The sequence below is a fragment of the Nicotiana attenuata genome, unplaced genomic scaffold (assembly GCF_001879085.1).
Source record: "Nicotiana attenuata strain UT unplaced genomic scaffold, NIATTr2, whole genome shotgun sequence".
NCBI lineage: Eukaryota > Viridiplantae > Streptophyta > Magnoliopsida > Solanales > Solanaceae > Nicotiana > Nicotiana attenuata.
The window spans coordinates 400689-422634 of NW_017670303.1; the positions used below are offsets into that span (position 1 = coordinate 400689).

General features: G+C 43.1%; 2 protein-coding genes across 2 annotated transcripts; one reads left to right on the top strand and one right to left on the bottom strand.

Moving 5' to 3' along the window:
* Nucleotides 1–11759: 11759 nt before the first annotated feature.
* On the top strand, nt 11760–17528 carry LOC109237511 (oxygen-dependent coproporphyrinogen-III oxidase, chloroplastic). The gene is made up of 8 exons (XM_019403824.1): nt 11760–12460; nt 13109–13184; nt 14724–14818; nt 14993–15076; nt 16219–16306; nt 16747–16871; nt 16954–17052; nt 17142–17528. Exons 1-8 carry the CDS (start codon nt 11903–11905, stop codon nt 17208–17210), a joined length of 1194 nt encoding a protein of 397 aa, XP_019259369.1. The 5' UTR covers nt 11760–11902; the 3' UTR covers nt 17211–17528.
* Nucleotides 17529–19867: 2339 nt separating this feature from the next.
* On the bottom strand, nt 19868–21711 carry LOC109237512 (L-ascorbate oxidase homolog; the record flags this gene model as incomplete). The annotated part of the gene is given in 1 exon segment (XM_019403825.1): nt 19868–21711. A coding segment is annotated over 1 exon segment (1665 nt). The 3' UTR covers nt 19868–20043.
* Nucleotides 21712–21946: the final 235 nt, after the last annotated feature.

Here is a 21946-nt window from a genome sequence, read left to right on the forward strand (position 1 = left end):
CCACCTCCTCAATCCTCCGAAGCACCTCAAAAGGCCCAATGAACCGAGGACTCAATTTACCCTTCTTCCCAAATCTCATAACACCCTTCATGGGTGAAACCTTCAGTAGAACCTTCTCCCCAACCATGTAAGACACATCTCGAACCTTCCTGTCAGCATAACTCTTTTGTCTTGACTGCATTGTACGAAGCCGCTCCTAAATCACTTTCACCTTGTCCAAAGCATCCTGCACCAAGTTTGTACCCAAAAGCCTGGCCTCACCCAGCTCAAACCATCCTACTGGAGATCTACACCGTCTCCCATGTAAAGCCTCATATGGAGCCATCTGAATACTCGACTGATAACTGTTGTTATATGAAAACTCTGCGAGCGGTAGAAACTGATCCCATGAACCCCCAAAATCAATGACACAAGCGTGCAACATGTCCTCCAATATCTGAATAATGCGCTCGGACTGCCCGTCTGTTTGAGGGTGAAAAGTTGTGCTCAAATCAACCTGAGTACCCAACTCTCGCTGCACGACTCTCCAAAACTGCAAAGTGAACTGAGTACCTCTATCTGAAATGATGGAAACTGGAACCCCATGCAGGCGAACGATCTCTCGGATATAAATCTCTGCTAACCGCTCTGAAGAATAGGTAGTACACACAAGAATGAAGTGTACGGACTTGGTCAGCTAATCCACAATCACCCAAATAGCATCGAACTTCCTCAAAGTCCATGGGAGTCCAACTACAAAATCCATGGTGATCCGCTCCCACTTCCACTTTGGAATATCTATCTGCTGAAGCAAGCCATCCGTTTTCTGATGCTCATATTTCACCTGCTGACAATTGAGGCACCGAGCTACAAATCCCACAATATCCTTCTTCATTCTCCTCCACCAATAATGTTGCCTCAGATCCTGATACATCTTCGCGGCACCCAGATGGATAGAATACCGCGAGCTATAAGCCTCCTCCAGAATAAACTCCCGAAGCCCATCTACATTGGGCACACATATCCGGCCCTGCATCCTCAATACCCCATCATCACCAATAGTCACATCTCTGGCTTTGTCGTGCTGAACTCTGTCCTTAAGGACAAGCAAATGAGGATCATCATACTGGCGCTCTCTGATGCGATCAAATAAGAAAGACTGAGAAACCACACAAGCTAAGACCCGACTGGGCTCCGAAATATCCAACCTCACCAACCGGTTGGACAAGGCCTGAACATCAACTGCAAGAGGTCTCTCCCTATCAGGAATATATGCCAAACTGCCCATTCTCACCGCCTTCCTACTCAAAGCATCGGCCGATACATTGGCCTTCCCCGGATGGTACAAGATAGTGATATCATAGTCCTTCAGCAGCTCCAACCATCTTCGCTGCCTCAAATTGAGATCCTTCTGCTTGAACAAGTGTTGGAGGCTACGATGATCAGTAAACACCTCACAAGGCACACCATAAAGATAATGCCTCCAAATCTTCAACGCATAAACAATGGAAGCCAACTCTAGATCATGAACATGGTAGTTTTTCTCATGGGGCTTTAACTGACGAGAAGCATAAGCAATCACTCTACCCTCCTGCATCAACACACACCCAATACCAACTTTCAAAGCATCACAATACACTGTATATGAACCTGAAGCTGATGGAAAAACTAACATCGGAGCTGTGGTTAAGGCAGTCTTGAGCTTCTGAAAGCTCGCCTCACACTCATCCGACCACATGAAAGGGGCACCCTTTTGGGTTAATTTGGCAAGGGTGATGCAATAGATGAAAATCCCTGAACGAACCGATGGTAATAACCTGCCAAACCAAGAAAGCTGCGAATCTTTGTGGCTGAGGACGGCCTGGGTTAACTCTGAACCGCCTCTACCTTCTTCGGATCAACATTAATACCCTTACTGAACACCACGTGCCCCAAGAAAGCCATTGAGCTGAGCCAAAACTCACACTTGGAGAACTTTGCATAAAGCTTCTCCTCCCTCAATTGCTGCAATGCCACTCTCAAATGCTCAGCATGCTCCTCCTGACTACGCGAGTATACCAGAATACCATCAATGAATAAAATGACAAACAAGTCGAGATAAGGCCGAAACACGCTGTTCATCAAATGCATGAACGCTGTTGGGGCTTTGGTCACCCAAAAGACATCACGAGGAACTCATAATGACCATATCGGGTCCCCAAAGCTGTCTTAAGAATATCCGAGTCCCTGATCTTCAACTGGTGATACCCTGACCGGAGATCAATCTTGGAGAAAACCCTCGCTCCCTGATGTTGGTCAAATAAATCATCAATACGAGGCAAAGGATACTTGTTCTTGATTGTGACTCTGTTCAACTGCCTATTATCACTGCATATCCTCATCGTGCCATCCTTTTTCTTCACGAATAGAATAGGCGCACCCCACGGAGACACACTAGGCCGAATAAACCCCTTATCAAGGAGTTCCTGAAGCTGCTCCTTCAACTTCGTCGGTGCCATACAATACGGTGGAATAGAAATAGGCTTAGTGCCCGACACCAAATCAATACCAAAGTCAATATCCCTGTCCGGTGGCATGCCCGGCAGGTCTGCAGGAAACACATCTAGAAAATCCCTCACTATCGAGACTGAATCAATACTAGGGGTCTCTGCACTAACATCCCTCAGAAAGGTCAAGTAAGAAAGACAACCCTTCCCAACCATCCGCTGGGCCTTCAAAAATGAAATCACCCTGCTAGGGATATAATTAGACGAACCTCGCCACACAATCCATGGCACACCTGGCATAGCCAGCGTAACTGTCTTAGCATGATAGTCCAAAATAGCACGACAACCAATCCATGCCTAATATCACATCAAAATCTACCATACAAAGTAACAGAAGGTCCACTCGGGTCTCCAAACCCCCAATAGTCACCACACACGACCGATATACACGGTCTACAACAATAGTATCGCCCATCGGAGTAGATACACAAACAGATGAAACAAGAGACTCACGAGGCGTATCCAAATATCGAGCAAAATATGATGACACATATAAAAAGTGGAACCAGGATCAAATAACATAGAGTTATCTCTATGGCAAACTGAGACAATACCCGTAATCACTGCATCTGGAGTAATAGCATCGGGTCTGGTTGCAAGTGCATAGAAACGGGCCTGACCACCACCTGATCGACCTCCCCCTCTGGGGCGACCTCTAGTTGACTGTCCTCCACCCCTAGCTGGATGGGTGGGTGGTGAAGTAATTGGTGCTGAAGTTGATGGCAGACTCCTCTGCTGAGGCGGACCCCCAAGACGACAAGGACACTGCCTCCACATATGCCCTAACTCTCCACACTCATAACAACCCCTGGTACTGGAGACGGGGACTGAAGGGAACCCCTAGCAACGGGATGACTAGCAGAAGAACCTGGCATGGAAGAACCCTGAACTGATGGAGCACGGGATGAACTCTGGGCTGGAAGGGCACTAAGTGAGGAATGGCCTAGATGAGAACAGTGAGAACCATGGCCCGATGATGCCCCTCGATAAACTGGGCGAGCTGACTGAGCATGTCTTAATGGACGGCCTCTATCGTGCTGAAACTGACCCCCATGAGCAGCACCACTGAATCCACCCTGACCATGATGCCTCTTAGCCTCCCTCTCAACCTTCTCCTAACCACGAACCATCTCAATCTGTCGAGCTATATCAACAATCTCATCAAAGGTAGCACCAGATACATTCTATCTGGTCATAAGCAACCGAAGCTGAAAACCAAGGCCATCTATAAACCTCCTGATCCTCTCTTGGTCTATAGGAACCAACCAGACCGCATGACGAGCCAACTCGGAGAACCGCATCTCATATTGTATAACAGATCTATCACCCTAACGAAGCTGCTCGAATTGCCTGCACAGCTCCTCTCGGCGAGACTCGGGTACAAACTTCTCCAGGAAGAGAACGGAGAACTGCTGCCAAGAAAGGGGCGCGACACCAACCGGCCTACGCCTCTCGTAAGCCTCCCACCAACTAATTACAACCTTGGAGAATTGGAAAATAGTGAATGAGACCCCACTGGTCTCCAGAATACCTGCGGTCCGAAGCATCCTCTGACACTTATCCAAGAAACCTTGTGCATCCTCGCCCTCAGCATCACTTAACGACGGAGGCTGAAGTCTACCAAACCTCTCCAATCTCCGCTGCTCGTCCTCTGGCATAACATGAGCTACATAGTCCTGAGCAGCTACAACCGGCTGGGCTGGAGGTACCCCTGGTGTATAAAGTCCCTGCACGACCTGCTCAGGTGTGCGAGCAGTGGGAGTCTGAGTGCCTCCCCCGGCCTGAGAAGTAGTTGCGGTCGTAGTAACTGAGACCGCCTGAGCTAGGCCAATGCACACTGATAGAATCTGGGCCAGGGCCTCCTATAGGCTTGGGATAACAATAGGGACAGCCAGTGCCCGAGCTGGTACTGCTGGAGCATCCGCAACTGGGACCTGATCATGAACTGGGGCGACTGGTGGATCTGCAGGTGCTGCCCTAGCTGCTGTGCGGGCTACACCCCTGCCCCTACCACGGCCTCGACCACGTCCTCGGACTCCAGTGGCCCCAACTGGTGGTACTGGTGGTCGTCCGTCCTGACCGGTAGCACGTGTCCTCACCATCTGTGAGAGAATTGAATAACAGAAGTTTAGTTACCAGAATCAACAGATTCGCACGACAGGAATTCAAGAATGTGAAGTTTTTCCTAAAGGCTCTGCAGCCTCGCGAAGAGAAGTACAGACGTCTGTGTACCGATCAGCAAGACTCTACTAGACCCGCTCATGACTCGTGAGACCTATGTAACCTAGGCTCTGATACCAACTTGCCACGACCCTAAAACTGACCCGGTCGTGATGGCGCCTATCATGAAACTACGCCAGCCGACACAAATCTCAAATCAAACTAGTATTTCATAAAAGACATTTTTAAGCTATTAATTGATAATATCTCATAACATGGGTCTAAATAACAAGTGTGGAAAAATAACACAAGCCCAACATCGGGGTGTCACAAGTCACGAGCATCTACTAAGGTCTGTCTAAGTACAATAAAGACTATCATAGTTTGGAAATAAAGATACTAAAAACAGTCTGAGGAAGATAAGAAGGAGAAGTGCAAGGCTGCGGACGCCATGCAGCTACCTTGACGACTCCGAAAGACCTGCTGGATGAACGATCAGCGCTCGCTATCGCGACCCACAACTCCTGGATCTGCACACAAGATGCAGGGAGTAATGTGAGTACGCCAACTCAGTAAGTAATAAGAGTAAATAAAAACTGAGCAGTAAGAAATCAGATAATTCCACGTCATAGCACTACAGCAAATACAGTACATTTCCAAAACAGTATAGAAATCAGTTATCTCATAAAAATCCAATTTCAGTAAAAATTCTTTGAAAAATATCTTTCTAACAGTTTCAACAGAGAATCAATGAAGTTTAGGGTAAAAATGATAAAAGTCATAAAGAGCCCCTTGGGCAAGACATGTATCATAAACTGCCCCTCGGGCATAATATCAACAGAACCAACAACTCGGGTAACCTCACAATTACTCATAATCCGCCCCTCGGGTACAAGATAAATCGCCCCTCGGGCAACATCATATCACCCACTCTGGGTACCCGCGCTCACTTGGAGTGTACAGACTCTAGAGGGGCTCCTACAGCCCAAGCGCTATCACAAGCCATCTCGTGGCATAATAAATCGGGCCCTCGGCCTCTCATATATCACAAAATAGTACAACATGCTACGGCGCGCAGCCCGATCCCATGATATCCTCACGACACAGTCCCTCGGCTATACTTAGTCAAAAACCTCTCAAGCCACTCGGGCGAACAGTAAAATAGGGTGCTCAGCCCAAAATATCATTTATGCATCAAAACAGAGTAAATAAGACTGAGTTATGAAATCAGTAAAACATAGCATGACTGGGTACAATTATTAAATCAAAGCAGTAAGGAATATTAGTAAAGAATTCCCCTAAGGGTCCAAACAGTTGGCACGAGGCCCAAATATGGCATTCAGCCAAAAACATAGTAATACTTCTAACATATGATAGTATCAAGTAGTTTCAGTCAAATATGCAACTTAATAGTTGCTACGGGATGGACTAAGTCATGATCCCCAACGGTGCACGCCCCTCACGCTCGTCATCTAGAGTGTGCGTCACCTTAAAGTAGTACAACGATGTGAAATCCGGGGTTTCATACCCTTAGGACAACATTTACAATCATTACTTACCTCAAACCGGACCAAACTCTAACCCGCGATGCCTTTGCCTCTCGACTCAGCCTCCAAATGCTCCAAATCTAACCAAAATCAGTATATTATTATTATTAATATACGCTAAAAACGAATTCCACATGAAAATAATAAAATTAAACCAAAAATCCTGAATCGGACTCAAACCCAGCCCTCGGGCCCACGTCTCGGAATCCAAAAAAATTACAAAACTAGAAACTCCTTTCACTCTCGAGTCTATACATATCAAGACCACCAAAATCGAACCCCCAAATGGCCTCTCAAATCCCAAATCAAAGCTCTCCAAAACTCAAGTAATCCCAAATCATGAAATTCCCCAGAAATTTCATGATTAGGTAGTGGAAAAATCATCACAAACACCAAATACAAATCCCAAGTAACTTACCTCACTGAAACCCCTCGATTCCCCCTTGAAATCACGGCTTGGAGCTCCAAAATCGCACAAAATGGTGAAAGAATGACTGAAATTCGCGAAGGGGCCTTTTTATACATTCTGCCCAGCACTTTCGCACCTGCGACCCAATTCACGCACCTGTGGTCCAAACGCGCATCTGCGCAGTTCACTTAAGTCTTCAGCTTCCGCACCTGCGCCCCAGGTCTCGCACCTAAGGGCTCGCAGGTGCGATCAAAACCTCCGCTCCTGCGACAAATACCGCATCTGCAGTTGCTTCCCGTGTCTGCTATCATCGCATCTGCGGTCCCCACTCCGCAGGTGCGGAAACAACAGAAGCAGCAAATTCAGCAGCATCAACTCAAATCCAAACTCTCCGTCAACCACCCTAATTCATCCCGAGGTCCTCGGGACCTCAACCAAACATGCCAACAAGTCATATACCACTATTCAAACTCGTTCCAACCTTCGGAACACTCAAAACAACATCAAAACACCAAATCACCCTTGGATTTAAGCCTAAGCATTTATAAACTTCCGAACTCCGCAAACGATGCCAAAACCTATCAAACTTCGTCCGAATGACCTGAAACCTTGCACACATGTCACAAATGACACATCGGACCTACTCCAATTTGCGAAATTCCAATCCGACCCTGATATCAAGATTTCCACTGCCGACCGGAAAATGCCAAATTTCCAATTTCGCCAATTCAAGCCTAAATCTACCACGTACCTCCAAATAACATTCTGAACATGCTCCTAAGTCCCAAATTTCGAACCATAAAAACCCAATTTCGAGATAATTTACCCACAAGTCAACTTCCAGTTGACTTTACTAACTAAATAACCAACTTAAGAGACGAAGTGTCTCATTCCACCCTAAGACCACTCCGAACACAACACCACCAACACGATATGATGAAATACAGCTGAACAACACAGAAGGAAGGAGAAATGGGAAAAACGGGGCTGTAACTCATAAAACGACCGGTCGCGTCCTTACAACCTACCAGCGGGCCTCCTTCCCCATTTTCATCTTTTCTCTCTCTCTCTCTCTCTCTCTCTCTCTCTTCTTTCTTCCTCCTATTTCCCATTCCTTTCTCCCCCTATTTCTCAGGCCGCCTTTTCCAAGATCCAAACAGGGGTAGCACTTCAGCCACCTTTTCTAGTACTTGTCTCTTTTTTTGGCCCAAGAGGTTGCCCTCTATTGAGTGTTTCAGGTACCTACCCACAAGAGGCTATCGGAGAAGGTGAACATGAGGCAAACATGCAGGCAGAAGTTTGATTTGCGGCTGACGATAGTGAAATTTGTTGCAGTGCGTGGAAGGCCGGAATTGATTTATTGGGTGAGCTAGAGTAGCCTCGACATTGGTTGGTGTTCGCAAAGACCGGTGGGAGTTGGAAGGAAGAAACTCAGTCTTCACGACCTCGAGTGCGCACCAAGTCGAATTTCCAAGTTCTATTTTCGGGAGTTGGTACCCCCCCGCTTTCCTATTTCTCTTCTTTGTGTTAGTTAAATTGTTGTTATTTTAGTTCGCATTAGTTAGTCATACTATTAGCTAGTTTGGTCCGTTGCTTTTTTTGTTTTCCCTTAGTCTGTCGTAGGTATAGTGGTTGTGGTCTAGGATGGTAGAGTAAGGTCATGTCCTTGGGGTAGGCGGGGGTGGGATGGGGTGGGGTAGGGGTCAGGGGGTGAGACGGAAGGCAAGAGAGGTAAAGGGAACAAGGAAGCCTACAAGTTAAGAATTGGTCTTGGAACATAGGTACATTGAAGGGTAAGTCTATTGAGTTAGCAAAAATTCTCTAGAGGAGGAATGTTAGTATAGCTTGTGTCTAAGAGACTAGATGGGTAGGATCGAAGGCGAGGGATGCATACGGGTATAAGCTGTGGTATTCTGGAGTCATAAAAGGTAGAATGGAGTGGGTATCTTGGTGGATAGGGAACTTAGAGAGTCTATAGTAGAGGTTAGGGGGGTGAATGATAAATTAATGTCTGTTAAGTTAGTGATTGGAGGGTGCACCCTAAATATTGCTAGCGCGTATGTGCCGCAAAGGGGCATGGATGAGGAGGTTAAGAGGCACTTCTGGGAGGGGTTGAATGAGATTGTGTGTAGTATTCTGCCTGCAGAGAGGTTATTTATCGAATGGGATTTCAATGGTCATATTGGGTAGACTGCTGATGGCTATCGCGGCTTCGGCTGCGAGGTGCATGACGGCTTCCACTTTGGGGATAGGAACGAAGGAGGTACTTCACTGTAGAATTTCTCTAAGGCATTTGAGCTGGTGATTGCGAAATCTAGCTTCCCGAAGTGGGAGGAGCATTTGTTCACTATCCAAAGTGTGGTGGCGAAGACTCAGATTGATTATCTCCTCCTCGAGAGGTATGATAGAGGGTTGTGCAAGGATTGCAAGATTATCACGGGTGAGACCCTTGCGACGTAGCATAGGCTCTTGGTGATGGACGTCGGTATCATGATTAAGAGGAAGAAGATGTCTATACGAGGACGGCTAAGGATCAGGTGGGGAGCCTTGACTAAGGATAAAGCTCAAGAGTTGAAGGGGAGGTTGTCGGCTATGGGAGCTTGGAGGAGTAGCGGGGACGCGAGCACTATGTGGACGACGATGGCGAACTGTATAAGAGAGGTGTTAGGGGTCTCGAAGGGTTACTCTAGCGAGCACAAAGGCGACTGGTGGTGGAATGAAGTGGTCCAATGTAAAGTGGAAGCGAAAAAGGAAACGTGCTTGAAGTTCGTAAGGAGCACAAGAGAGGAGGAGAGGATAGCAAACAAAGATAGGTATAAGGTAGCTAGGAAGGAGGCGAAGTTGGCAGTCATGGAGGCTAATACTTTATCATTTGATCATCTATACGAGGATTTGGGGAACAAAGGCGGGGAAAATAAGTTATTCTGACTGGCTAAGGCGAGAGAGAGGAAGGTGCAAGATCTGGACCACGTGAGGTGCATCAAAGACGAGGATGGTAGTATTGATGGGAGAGGCTTAGATTAAGCGGAGATGGCAGACATACTTTCGTAAACTTCTGAATAGAGAGGGGGACTGGGATATTGTGCTAGGTGAATTGGACAATCCGAGGGTCACCGAGACTTTGGGTACTATAGGGGCATTCAGGTTGAGGAGGTCGTGGGGGCTATGAGTAAGATGAGTAGGGGTAGAGCAACCGGGCCAAACAAAATTCTGGTAGAATTCTGGAGGTATGTGGGTAAAGCAGGCTTTGGAGTGGCTGACCGAGCTGTTTAATGTTATTTTTAGGATGAAAAGGATGCTGGATGAGTAGAGGTGGAGTACGGTGGTACCGTTGTACAAGAACAAAGGTGATATCCAGAGTTACAACAACTATAGGGGTATCAAGTTACTAAGTCATACTATGAAAGTGTGGGAGAGGGTGGTAGAAATGATAGTGAGGAGGACGGTGTCTATATCCGACAACCAGTTCGGGTTCATGCCTGGTAGTTCGACTACGGAAGCAATCCACCTCATTATGAGGTTGGTGGAACAGTATAGGGATAGGACGAAGGATCTACTCTAGTGCTTATTGACATGGAGAAAGCGTATGACAAGGTCCCTAGGGAGGTTATTTGGAGATGTTTGGAGGCAAACGGTGTGCCGGTTGCCTACATTATGGCGATAAAGAACATGTACGATGGAGATAGGACTCGGGTTAGGACTGTGGGAGGCGACTTAGAGCACTTTCCGGTTGTTATGGGTTTACACCAAGGATCTGCGCTCAGCCCATTCTTATTTGCTTTGGTGATGGATGCATTGACACGACATATTCAAGGGGAGGTGCCATTGTGTATGTTCTTCGCTGATGATATAGTTCTGATTGATGAGATGCGAGGCGACGTTAACTAGAGGCTGGAGGTTTAGAGACAGGCCCATGAATCTAAGGGTTTCAAGTTGAGCAAGACTAAGACAGAATACCTCGAGTGCAAGTTCAGTATTGAGTCGAGAGAAGCATGCTTGGATGTGAGGCTTGGATCACAGGTCATCCCCAAGAGAGGCACTTTCAAGTACCTTGGGTCGGTTATCCAAGGGTATGAGGAGATCGACGAGGATGTCACACACCGTATAAGGGTGGGTGGATGAAATGAAGGTTAGTATGTGGAGTCCTGTGCGACAAGAAAGTGCCACTGATACTCAAAGGTAAGTTTTATAGAGTGGTGGTCAGACCGGCCATGTTGTACGGGGTAGAGTGTTGGCCAATTAAGAACTCATATATCCATAAGATGAAAGTAGCAGAGATGAGGATGTTGAGGTGATTAGGAATGAAGTTATTCGGGAGAAGGTGGGTGTGGCTCCTGTGGATGACAAGATGCGGGAAGCGAGGCTTAGCGGGCATGTGCGAAGGAGAAGCCCAGATGTCCCTCAAGAGGTGTGAGCAGTTGGCTTTGGTGGATTCGAGAAGATGGAGTGGGCGGCCTAAGAAGTATTGGGGGGAGATGATCAGGCAGGACATGACGTGGCTTTAGGTTTTCGAGGACATGGCCCTTGATAGGAAGGTGTGGAGGTCGAGCATTAGGGTGGTAGGTTAGGAGGTAGCTGAGCATTTTTCTACTTCGTTCCGGGTAGGAGGTTGGTCTGATAAGGTTTTGTCCTAGGCTGCTAGCGATTATTGTTGTGTCCACACTATTATTCCCTTTTCATAGTACCGGGCCTTATTCACTAATTTTTGTTAGTGTTTTTCATCTATTTTCTGGTATGATGTTGCTATATTCCTATGGTTCTGTTGATGGTACTCATATATTGTCTCTTTTTGTCTTCTCGAGCAAGGGTCTTTCGAAAACAACCTCTCTACTCTCGGGGATTGGGATAAGGTTTGCATACACTGAGTTGTTGTTATTGTTTACCTAACACTACGTAAGAGTGCTTTTACTGTAAAAAATTACTTTATGTAGGTAATCCAAACGGGCTTTTATAAGTTTCCTGCACTATACGCGGAGAGCTTGGATTAAAATATTCGACAATAACAAATCAATGGGTAGCTCATATCCGAATTGGAGAGGTCAAACTATTGACATTCACCAAAGTTAAATTGCCTAGTCATAAACTAGAGAGGTAAATCCTGTGGGTATAAGAGAGCAGTCAAATGAAACAAACTGCTGGCTTCACCCTTGGATTCTACTAACCCCCTTATCACAAAATCATCCATTCTCCTCATCCTCCAAAAGCAAACCCATTAATAAGCTTGTCTTTCTTCTCTCAAATTTCCACACTATTAATCAGCAATGCTTTCTCCAATTCTCTCTTCTCCTTCATCCTCTTCCACTCCCACTTCCCAATTTCCTCATTCTTTCCATTCTTCATTTTCATTTTTAACTAAACCCCTACACTTACCCTTTACTGTATCCTATAAAACAGCTAAAAAACCAACAACCAACTATTCATTTAAAGTTCAAGCAATGATTGAGAAAGAAGTAGCTGAATCCCAAAAGCCAGATACGTTTCTTCGAGAATCGGATATGGGGTCTAATGTTACTTCAAATTCGAGTTCCGTTAGAGGTCGATTTGAGAAAATGATAAGAGAAGCTCAAGACAGTGTTTGTTTGGCAATAGAAAAAGCGGACGGAGGAGCAAAGTTTAAGGAAGATGTTTGGTCAAGGCCTGGTGGCGGCGGTGGAATTAGTAGGGTTTTGCAAGATGGGGCTGTTTTTGAGAAGGCTGGTGTTAATGTTTCTGTTGTTTATGGTGTTATGCCTCCTGAAGCTTATCGGGCTGCTAGACCCACTGATAATGGGAATGTCAAGCCCGGTCCTATCCCCTTTTTTGCTGCTGGAGTTAGCTCTGTAAGTTTCCACATTTCTGCCCTTTTTCTAAAGTGTGTCACTTTCCCACATTTATCTTTTGTTCTTCAATTTTTTCTTGTCTTTTATGATAATATGTAATGGTAGTTTAGAATTTATGTTTCTTCAGTTTCTATTGCTTAGTTAACAGCCGGTAGAATGCTCGGTGGCGGAGCTAGGAATTTATATAACGGGATTCAAAAGTAGCAAGTTTTGAACCCCTTTGCTATTTCACGAAAATATTCTCTTATTACAAGGGAATTCAATAACTTATATATAATTAAAAAGCATACGTTGTTGTCCTATTTGCATAGTATAATTTTTCAACCAAGGGGTTCAGTTGAATCCACTTTCTTCAACCTAGCTCCACCATTGCGAATGCTAGAGCCTATTTCTCAATATTAAATACTAGTTCTGATCATCTGTTCGACTCTACTGGGAGCCATTTCGTTCCAATACTAAATCATTTTGTTAGAAACGAATTAGGGGTTCTCTACAATGTTCTTTAAATCTTACCCTTATCTGTATGCTATAAACTAAAGAATCAACTTTCTTAATTTCTTTTTCTTTTTTGGTGTTCGACAAAACTTTACTCCATCCAGAGTTTTATGTGAAAATTCTAAAGATTACTCTGTTTTATGTTTTCCCCAGGTGCTGCATCCAAAAAATCCATTTGCACCAACTTTACATTTTAATTATCGTTACTTTGAGACTGATGCGCCAAAAGGTATTCCTTCTCTTGATTATGGTTATTTGTTGCTGATGATTCCGATTTGTTTAAGATAGAACAAGATTTCATCAGTGATAAAGAAGAAATTGCACGAGATAGGACTGTAAAGTGATGCTGATTCCTACTTTCCTTTTGTATAATATCTGTAAAGAGAAACTCAATTTACTAGAAAAAAGAAGAGATAGCAATTCCAGACATAGGACTGGAGGGTGCTTCTATTTGGTGTGCATTGAATGCCATTAATGTTGTAGTAAGATGTATCGTTGGTGCTTGTTTTGCAGATCTACCTTGTAATCTTCATGATATAGTTGTCATTGGACTTGATAGTAAAAAGTTAATGCACCTCCAAGCGGTTCTTAACTTGCTTTGCTAGTTGCTACCTCCGGTAGGTTGCAGCAAGCGAAATCTTGTTATGGTTGCATGACTGACTTTGCATCGGGATTATATTCTTAAAATTGTACCAGGGAGGAATGAGGAAACTTAATCGTGTCGAAAACGTTGAAAGACATTATTTGGTTGAAGTGAGGTTTTACAATATGCAAGTTGATTTTTTTCTTTTTCCGCACCATGGCCCGTGTTTTATATCTCTATGCCTCTCACAAACTTGCATTACCAATAGTTTCTTTTAGGATATTGCAGTTTTAGTTCCTTAATTACATACAAACTTCAATATGGTTTTCGTAGTATCCAACTAAACAACACCACCACCAACAACGACCCAGTGTAGTCCCACAAGTGGGGTCTGGGGAGGATAGTGTGTATGCAGACCTTACTTCTATCCCGATGGGGCAGAGAGACTGTTTCCGAAAGACCCTCGGCTCAAGAAGACGAAAAGACAAAAAAGACAATATATCAGCACCATCACGGAAATAATAACAACACAAGAACCAGCGAATAGATGAAAGGCAGAAATAATGACCAGTAAATAAGGCCCGGCACAGTATCCAACTAAACACATTTGTTAAAATCACGTCGTAAGCTGTCTTTTGATATTGACGTAAACTTATTACTGATTTCATACACTCCCTGCAAGTTTGAAGAGAGGGAGGATAAATTGCTCTACATATTTTGCACCTTCTTGGTGCAAGTTTAAATGAAATTTCTCACCTTATAAAAAAATATCAAACTGAACATATTTTGACCAATTAGTATAAAATATTAAAACGACCACCTCTTATTAGAGAAGGTGACTAGTCATATATGGTTTAACAGTTAATAATTGGTTAAATTTGCAGAATTATTTGGAAATGAACCAAAACCACATATTTATTATAATAGGAACCTTGTGCTTTATTGGATATCACAAGTATCAGCATCGAATTTCTTTGTAACCTGGAATCACAATTTTCTTTTTGTTTTATCACTAACAAAAATTAGTGCATGACAGGAATGAACAAACTGCTGCAGTTATAAGTCATCAAGGTTGTCTAGATATACCTTTTATCATTTCATGTGTATGATATGCCATCCTGCTGATCAGCCTATAGAGGAGAGCTTTATCAACTATAAAGTTACTTGTGATCAATATAATTGCAGATGCACCAGGAGCACCAAGGCAATGGTGGTTTGGTGGTGGTACTGACCTTACACCTGCTTACATTTTCGAGGAGGATGTGAAGCACTTCCATTCGGTATAAGTGCACACATAGATGGTTTTCTTCTTTGAAATCTCTTTATCTTTAGTTCACAATTTCTGCATGTCAAACTGAGATAATTATACCACGAGAAATGCAGTGAAACATTTTTCCCATGTTTGATCATGATTTTCTGTTTGCATTACATGAAGCAGACCGACTGTTTTGTAGGTTCAAAAAGCTGCTTGTGATAAATTTGATGCTAGCTTCTACCCTCGGTTTAAGAAATGGTGTGATGACTATTTCTATATTAAGGTAAGCGAGTATTGTTTTCTAACATGTTGAAGTTGTTTTATATTTGAATTTTCTCGTCAAAATTTGGTGGAGTACTTAAGATAAATAGGGAAACTCTGCATGGGCCATTGAAATATTCTGAGTTTGGTTATTTACTCACTAGCTTTAGATTGTTTTAGCTGAACCATTAATAAATTTGATTTAAAACAACTTAACATTTCCAGACAAACCAGAGCCAGAGTTCCATATTAAGTAAATCACATGACTTACATGTGATACTATCTAGCAGCTAAATAGTCTTTTGACAGATGTAGCTCCTTGAATCACAGAAAACCGTCTAACAATCCTTCCCAATAGGTGCAATAGTTCTCTTGTGGTTTTTGAGGTCGTATATTGATCTGTTGTGATTCTTCCATGTTCACTCCTTAAATTGTAGGTTGAAGCTTCGGTTCCTCTAGAAACCTGCTTCTGTTGGTTGCTGGAACTGGCAATTGAAAGCTCTAAAATTTTGGCATTCCTGTTAAAGTACCTCTTGGGGTATTCACTTCTCACACCTGAAATCTCTACTCTCCCTTAGTAAAAGTATTATATAAGCCCAGAGATTCTCATAAAAGATATTTAGAGGCCTTCATAAACCTTTAGAAATATTTATGATATGTAACATGTTAATCCTCTTATGCAACTGTTTGCCCAAAGGCAAGCAATAGCGGCTCTTTCCCTTTCCTCTCTATATCTGCATATTTCTGTTCAGGACCAGCATTATTGTGCAGGATCCTTGAGTTGAAAAATCTTCCTTCTTTTCTGAATTTAAATTGTTGGAAGCTTATAATGGGGAAGGGGAGCCTTGGAGTAGCGGGTAAAGTTGTTGCCGAGGTCACGGGTTCAAGCCGCGGAAACGGCCTCTTGCAGAAATGCAGGGTAAGGCTGCGTACTATAGACCCTTGAGGTCCGACCCTTCCCCGGACCCCACGCATAGCAGGAGCTTAGTGCACCGGGCTGCCCTATGGAAGCGTATATTAATGGGCTTTCTCTTGTGTTGCCATTGCCTATTCTTTTAGTTGTTGAGTTGAAGTACGTTTCTTTATTCTGGTTGCCTATTCTTTTAATTGTTAAATCAAAGTATGGGCACGATATAGCTTTTCATTGAGCTTATTGTCTTGCAGCATCGTGATGAGAGGCGAGGTCTTGGAGGAATTTTCTTTGATGATCTGAACGACTACGATCAAGAAATGCTTCTTTCCTTTTCTACAGGTAAATGGTGTGAAAAGACCCACATGTGCTTGTAAATATTCTTTGTTAATGGAGGAGACAGAGCAGTCAACTTATCATAGACAAAGCTTCCTTTTTAGCCTAAAAGGCAAAATGACATCTGTTAGTTCGACAGCTTATCTCTAGAAGGGAGTGAGTTGTGTGCTATTTCCTCGTGTGCATTCCTTGGATGAATATCCTAGATGATAATGCCTTTAAGACTAAGAATTCAAGTGCTGCTAAAGGAGTTGTTGATATGCTGGAAACTATATTGCTGTACCAGATTTTATATCTTATTTTCATTTTTCCTGAAATAATTAGGATAATAACAATGCCTATTGATTGCTTAATCTAGCAACTATAGTTATTTCAAGCATGGAGAACTTTTCAATTGCTTTAATGGATAAAATACCTTCCTTGAAGTGTCAATTTTGGAATTGTAGAGTGTGCAAACTCCGTCATTCCAGCATATATACCTATCATAGAGAAGAGGAAGGATACCCCTTTCACGGACGAACACAAAGCATGGCAACAACTACGAAGGGGCCGCTATGTGGAATTCAACTTGGTGAAATACTCTGTTCCCTTAGTTTCTATTTTCCTATCTATAATGATAATTGTTTAACCCCTTCTTCCCCTTGTAATTGCAGGTTTATGACCGTGGAACTACATTTGGTCTCAAGACAGGAGGCAGGATCGAGAGCATTCTTGTATCTCTTCCATTAACAGCACGATGGGAGTATGACCATGTAAGTGCTTTATTGATATCATTCTTACATAAGAGGAAAGGTGGGAAAACATCTTTGAATATCAACTAAATGATTGTTCCTCAATGCAGAAACCAGAAGAAGGGACTGAAGAATGGAAACTCTTGGATGCTTGTATCAACCCTAAAGAATGGATCTGATAGTTATCAAATCGATGTAAAAGTTTGCCCGTGTTGGTCTTATGTTATTTTACCTTCTGCTATCAAAACTCATTCCTTATGATTTCTTTTGTTCTTTTTGTTGTGTTGGAGGCACCGGGAAGGTCGGGAATTTGCTGATGTAGATTTTTTTTAGGATTCTTAGTTGTATAACAGGATTGCATTTAGCCTAATATGATAGAGAGAAAATTTCTTATTTGAGTCGTGTATCTTATTCTTAACTTTTCAATTCCACTATCTGTACCTGTTATTGTAGCAATTGCGGGCAGGAGAAAATGTATGAAGTTTCGGTTATCTTTTCATGGTGTACAACGTATTTTATTTGAGGCATTCCTTTTTCCTGGCTGAATTTTTTTCTGCTTGTTTAAGAATTGGAGTATTCTCCTACTTCACCTATTTTCCCCTGGAGCTAGTAGTGATAATGCAGGTATATTTTAGATTCGAATGCTTGGTCATCCTGTGAGAATCGTGTGAACTCCCATGGCAAGTGCATATTTGACTTAGCTGGTACTTTTTTCCGGAGGGGAAAAAGCTATTGAAGATAGACTGTAGGATAAAAGAAATGAAGAAAGTGCATTTGAGGAATAAGAAAAGGATATGTGTCTGGTCCAAAACTTTGTTGGGGCCATAATTCATGATTGGTTGCCAAAGATGATAACCAACTGATACATATTAGCAGTATATGCCAGCTAAATTGAGCTAATTTGTGAACAATGGATGTGAACTACCCATGAATACCGTGTGCATTACTAGTAATTCTGCTCGTTCAATACAATTCGTGGGTATAAATGCTGTGTAACTAACTAAATAATATTCTTCTTCTTGATCATGCGCCTTTACAGATCAGCATGAAGTTCATGACAAGCAGAATTGTACATATCAAAGTTTGGAGGATGTATAAATGTAGTTGGTAGATGATGGCATGGCTTTAACTGGGAAACATGGAATGTGAGATGAAGTACGAAGGCAAGGGGTAGTGAAACCTTATAGGCATATGATCAACGTCCTCTCCAAAATCTAATCTGGTCGGAAAATACATAGCAACAACTAAACAGTGAATCTGCTGTGTTGAGTCTTGTATTAGACCCATTCTTCTTCTGCAAATACTATGTCAGACCTTTGTCATTCTGCTGGTGACTTTTTGTCGAGCTCGAGATAAGTGGGTACTTCAACAGCTTCAACCTGAGCTCCTACTGAACAGTTTCTTTATGCGGGGGTGTCACTTTGATGACTTCAACTGTCTATCATTCTCAATATGATGGGCGAAATGAGGTGTTAAGTCGTTGCTTGGAGATCTATTTAAGGTGCTTTTGTTCAAAGTCATATCATGAGTTGGTTGGTTCCTATCTATGGAAGTTCAATGGTGGTGTAATACTACTACCTATCATTCATCCATTAAAAATTACTCCTTCCGAAGCGTGTTATGCCTATGCTCCTCTAGTACATCTGCCTTATTTTCTAGGAAGAATCATCAAGAGGTGGGACTGGACCTCGTTCAGTAGGAGCTCAGGTTGAAGCTGTTGCAGTACCTCTTATCTCGAGCTCGATCAAAAAGTCACCAGCAGAATAACAAAGGTCTGACATAGTATTTGCAGAAGAAGAATGGGTCTAATATAAGATTCAACACAGCAGATTCAGTGTCCCAAAAGGCAAATGTACTAGAGGAGCATTGACATAAAATGCTTCATTAGGAGTAATTTTTATGGCAGAACCTTGGGTAGTATTACTCCACCATTCTTCCATAGATATGAACCAACCAAATCATGATATGACTTCGAATAAAAGCACCTTAAATAGATCTCCAAGTAATGATTTAATACCTCATTTTTGCCCCTCGAATTGGGAATGATAGGCAGTTGAAGTGATCAAAGTGAGATTCTGCATAAAGTGGATATCATTGTTGTTTGACTCAGGCACTCCACGCAACTAGAAAAATATGATCCCTTAATTCTTAAAGGTTGTCCTAACTCAGAGCTGTATAAGGATGGCAGAGGGCCAAGAAGTGCCCATATTTACTTGGTCTATCAACGATATCAAATTGTAGTCGTCCGTTTTACTTGACAACCTTTTTATGAACCATACTCATCGTTGCCATAATGCCCTGGTGATAATAGGCTGCAATAGACAGATAAGTATTACCTGATCTTTAACGTAGAATTTGTTAACAGTTCTTTCTATTGGAAGAAACACAACAGTGCGCAGTAATAGTAAGGGATGTGTTAACACGTTGCAGTAATTTTGTAAAATTATTATAATTAAACAAAAGCAATTACTATAGTCTACTTGCTCATTGCAAAGTTCTGGAAAAGTATGAAAAGCTAAAGGACACTGTACTATCCATTCCAATGTGGCTGGAATTTTCTTCAGAGAAGGAAAAGGATGACCAGAAGTAATTATAAGTAAAATACTAAGATTAGAAGCCGGCTTTAATTTTCTTCATTTGTACCAAGCCAATCGAATTCCTCAATCTTTTTCTAATTGAGTACAGAAATTACTGTACTTAGTTTTGATTGTCGGAGGAAACTATTTATCAGAGATCATTCAGAACTAAAGGGAAAAGAAGGATGTAAAAGAAAAGGAATAAAAGAAGTAACCGAAGATGATCGCATGCATAAAGTAAAGATGACAATAAAAATTAATTAGAGAACTGGTATAGTAAATTAAAAGACGTGAAGGTAAACAAAAAACTTATTTTAATATTTTGTCCTATTTATTTTTTGGGGAAGGAAAACAAATACATCCATGAACAAATTAAGCTCCTATTTCATTACCCCTCCCCTTAGATTCTACCAATACAGATTGATCATTAAAGAATTTAAGCATTGTATGGAGCTGGCATGGGCATGCCCTTGACAATACCGCAGAGAGGATGGTTGTCTGGGATGTTGTATTCATCCCTCAATGAACGGCTTGGTGAGAGAACGCTGAAATACAATTGCTCGCCCAAGTAAGTCTTCTCCCACATCTCTGACCTCAAGTTCCACATACCTGCATTGTCAAATGTCAACATTATTGCTGCCCATGAGTTTGGATAGACCTGGATGTTGTTCCTGCTTAAACCGTCAACCAAGTTGTAGTTCTTTCTCTTCTCAGGGCTCCACCTCCCGGGCTCGACAGCCACGGCGAAGAAGGAGTATCCGTCCAAGTGATAGGTGCGGATAGTCTTCTCGTGGTTCTCGAAGATGATTTCGACGAAGTTACGGAAGGTGGCGTTTTTCACATTTGCGGCAAGGTTGAGCTTGGTTTGGTCAGCGGGGGCTTCGTCAGCCATGAGATCGTATTTGAAGGCCTTATCGGTAGCTCCAAAGTACTCAACAAGCTTCAATGGAGTCTCGCCATCAGTGTGAGAGATACCGTTCAAGCCATATCGAAGCTTACCATCTACTTGGCTCATGGAGTTGAAGATCTTGATGGTGCGGGTGATGTTGATCTGTCCATAATGGTAGGATCCTTGTGGGTTGGGTCGGGCAGCACTAGCGGTGAGGTTCCATCTGAAGGAGCGGAACTGGTTCATGGACCAGGCAATGCCTTCGGTGTTCTCTGGTGGGGGTGTTGGGAGCTCAGGAGAAGCTGGGCCCTTGCCGTTGGCGTAGCGGATGATGGCCACGGAGGAAAGGGCTTGCTTCAAGAACCGGGTTGAAACAACCAAGTAATAGTCCTTAGGCTCCTGATCAGCGGTGACCAATACTGAGAGGCATTGACCAACATGGAGGTCCAAGGAATCGTAGATGTTTTGTACGGTGTGAGATCCCTCTAGCTCGACTAATTTCATTGGGTGACCTTGGAATCTGACGTTGACTGATGACCTCATACCAAGGTTGCAGAATCTGTACCTATAGGTCTTGCCGGCCTCCATGGTAAAGAGTGGCTCTTTTGCCTCACCAACCTTGGCAGATTTACCATTGATGATAATACCATCAGGCCTGCCAATGGTGCGTCCACCGTCCAAGATCTTTTTCAAGGTCTTGTGACCCTTGTTGTACCAATCCCCGACGAATACATTGTATTCGTCAGCAGGATTGTCAAAGGGAACTGGGATAAGAGCACGGCTGTGGACATTGAGGGCACCAAAACCACCCGCTGCCCGGTGCAAGGCTGTGGTTGGGAAGTAGTAGTAGCTACCGATTTGGTCCTTGACCTGGAAGCGGTAGGTGAAATTTTGACCGGGCATGATTGGGCACATGGTTCCCGGGGTACCATCTTGCCATGAGTTCTTCCTATGTTGGACACCGTTCCATGTAAGAAGGAACGGCTCGTCCAAATTGTTGAAGACGTTCACAACAATGTTGTTGTTAGAGGTACAGTTAATTCTAGGCCCGGGGAACTGACCATTGATGAGAATACCTTGTTGTGGCACACCCAATGGAGCAATTGTGCCATAGGTGACATTCCAGGTAAAGTAGAGGTAAGGGTCCTCAGCTATCACCCCTACAGAGAGACAAAGTAGCAAAGCCACAAATGTTACTTTACCACTTCCCATGGCGTTGTTTTTTTTTTATTTTTCAATCCCCAAACACAAAAACTCTTTTTGAAATTTGTTTTTTTGATGATTTTTTTTTTTTTTTTTGGGAGTTTTATTTTTTTACTCTCACAAGAAGAAGAGGAGACGCTTCTTCTTCTTATTTCTTCTTCCTGCTAGAGCTTGCACTATTCACCATCTCCATGAGGGCTTTTTATAGTAAGGGAAATCCCTCTGAGAACCGTAGGTTAATTACCGA

Bases quoted from the DNA above. Each gene is read 5' to 3' on its own strand.
- LOC109237511 (XM_019403824.1), top strand. From the start codon at position 11,903: ATGCTTTCTCCAATTCTCTCTTCTCCTTCATCCTCTTCCACTCCCACT. The intron at 12,461-13,108 runs GTAAGTTTCCAC...TGTTTTCCCCAG, and splicing joins TTGCTGCTGGAGTTAGCTCT to GTGCTGCATCCAAAAAATCC. The intron at 14,819-14,992 runs GTATAAGTGCAC...ACTGTTTTGTAG, and splicing joins ATGTGAAGCACTTCCATTCG to GTTCAAAAAGCTGCTTGTGA.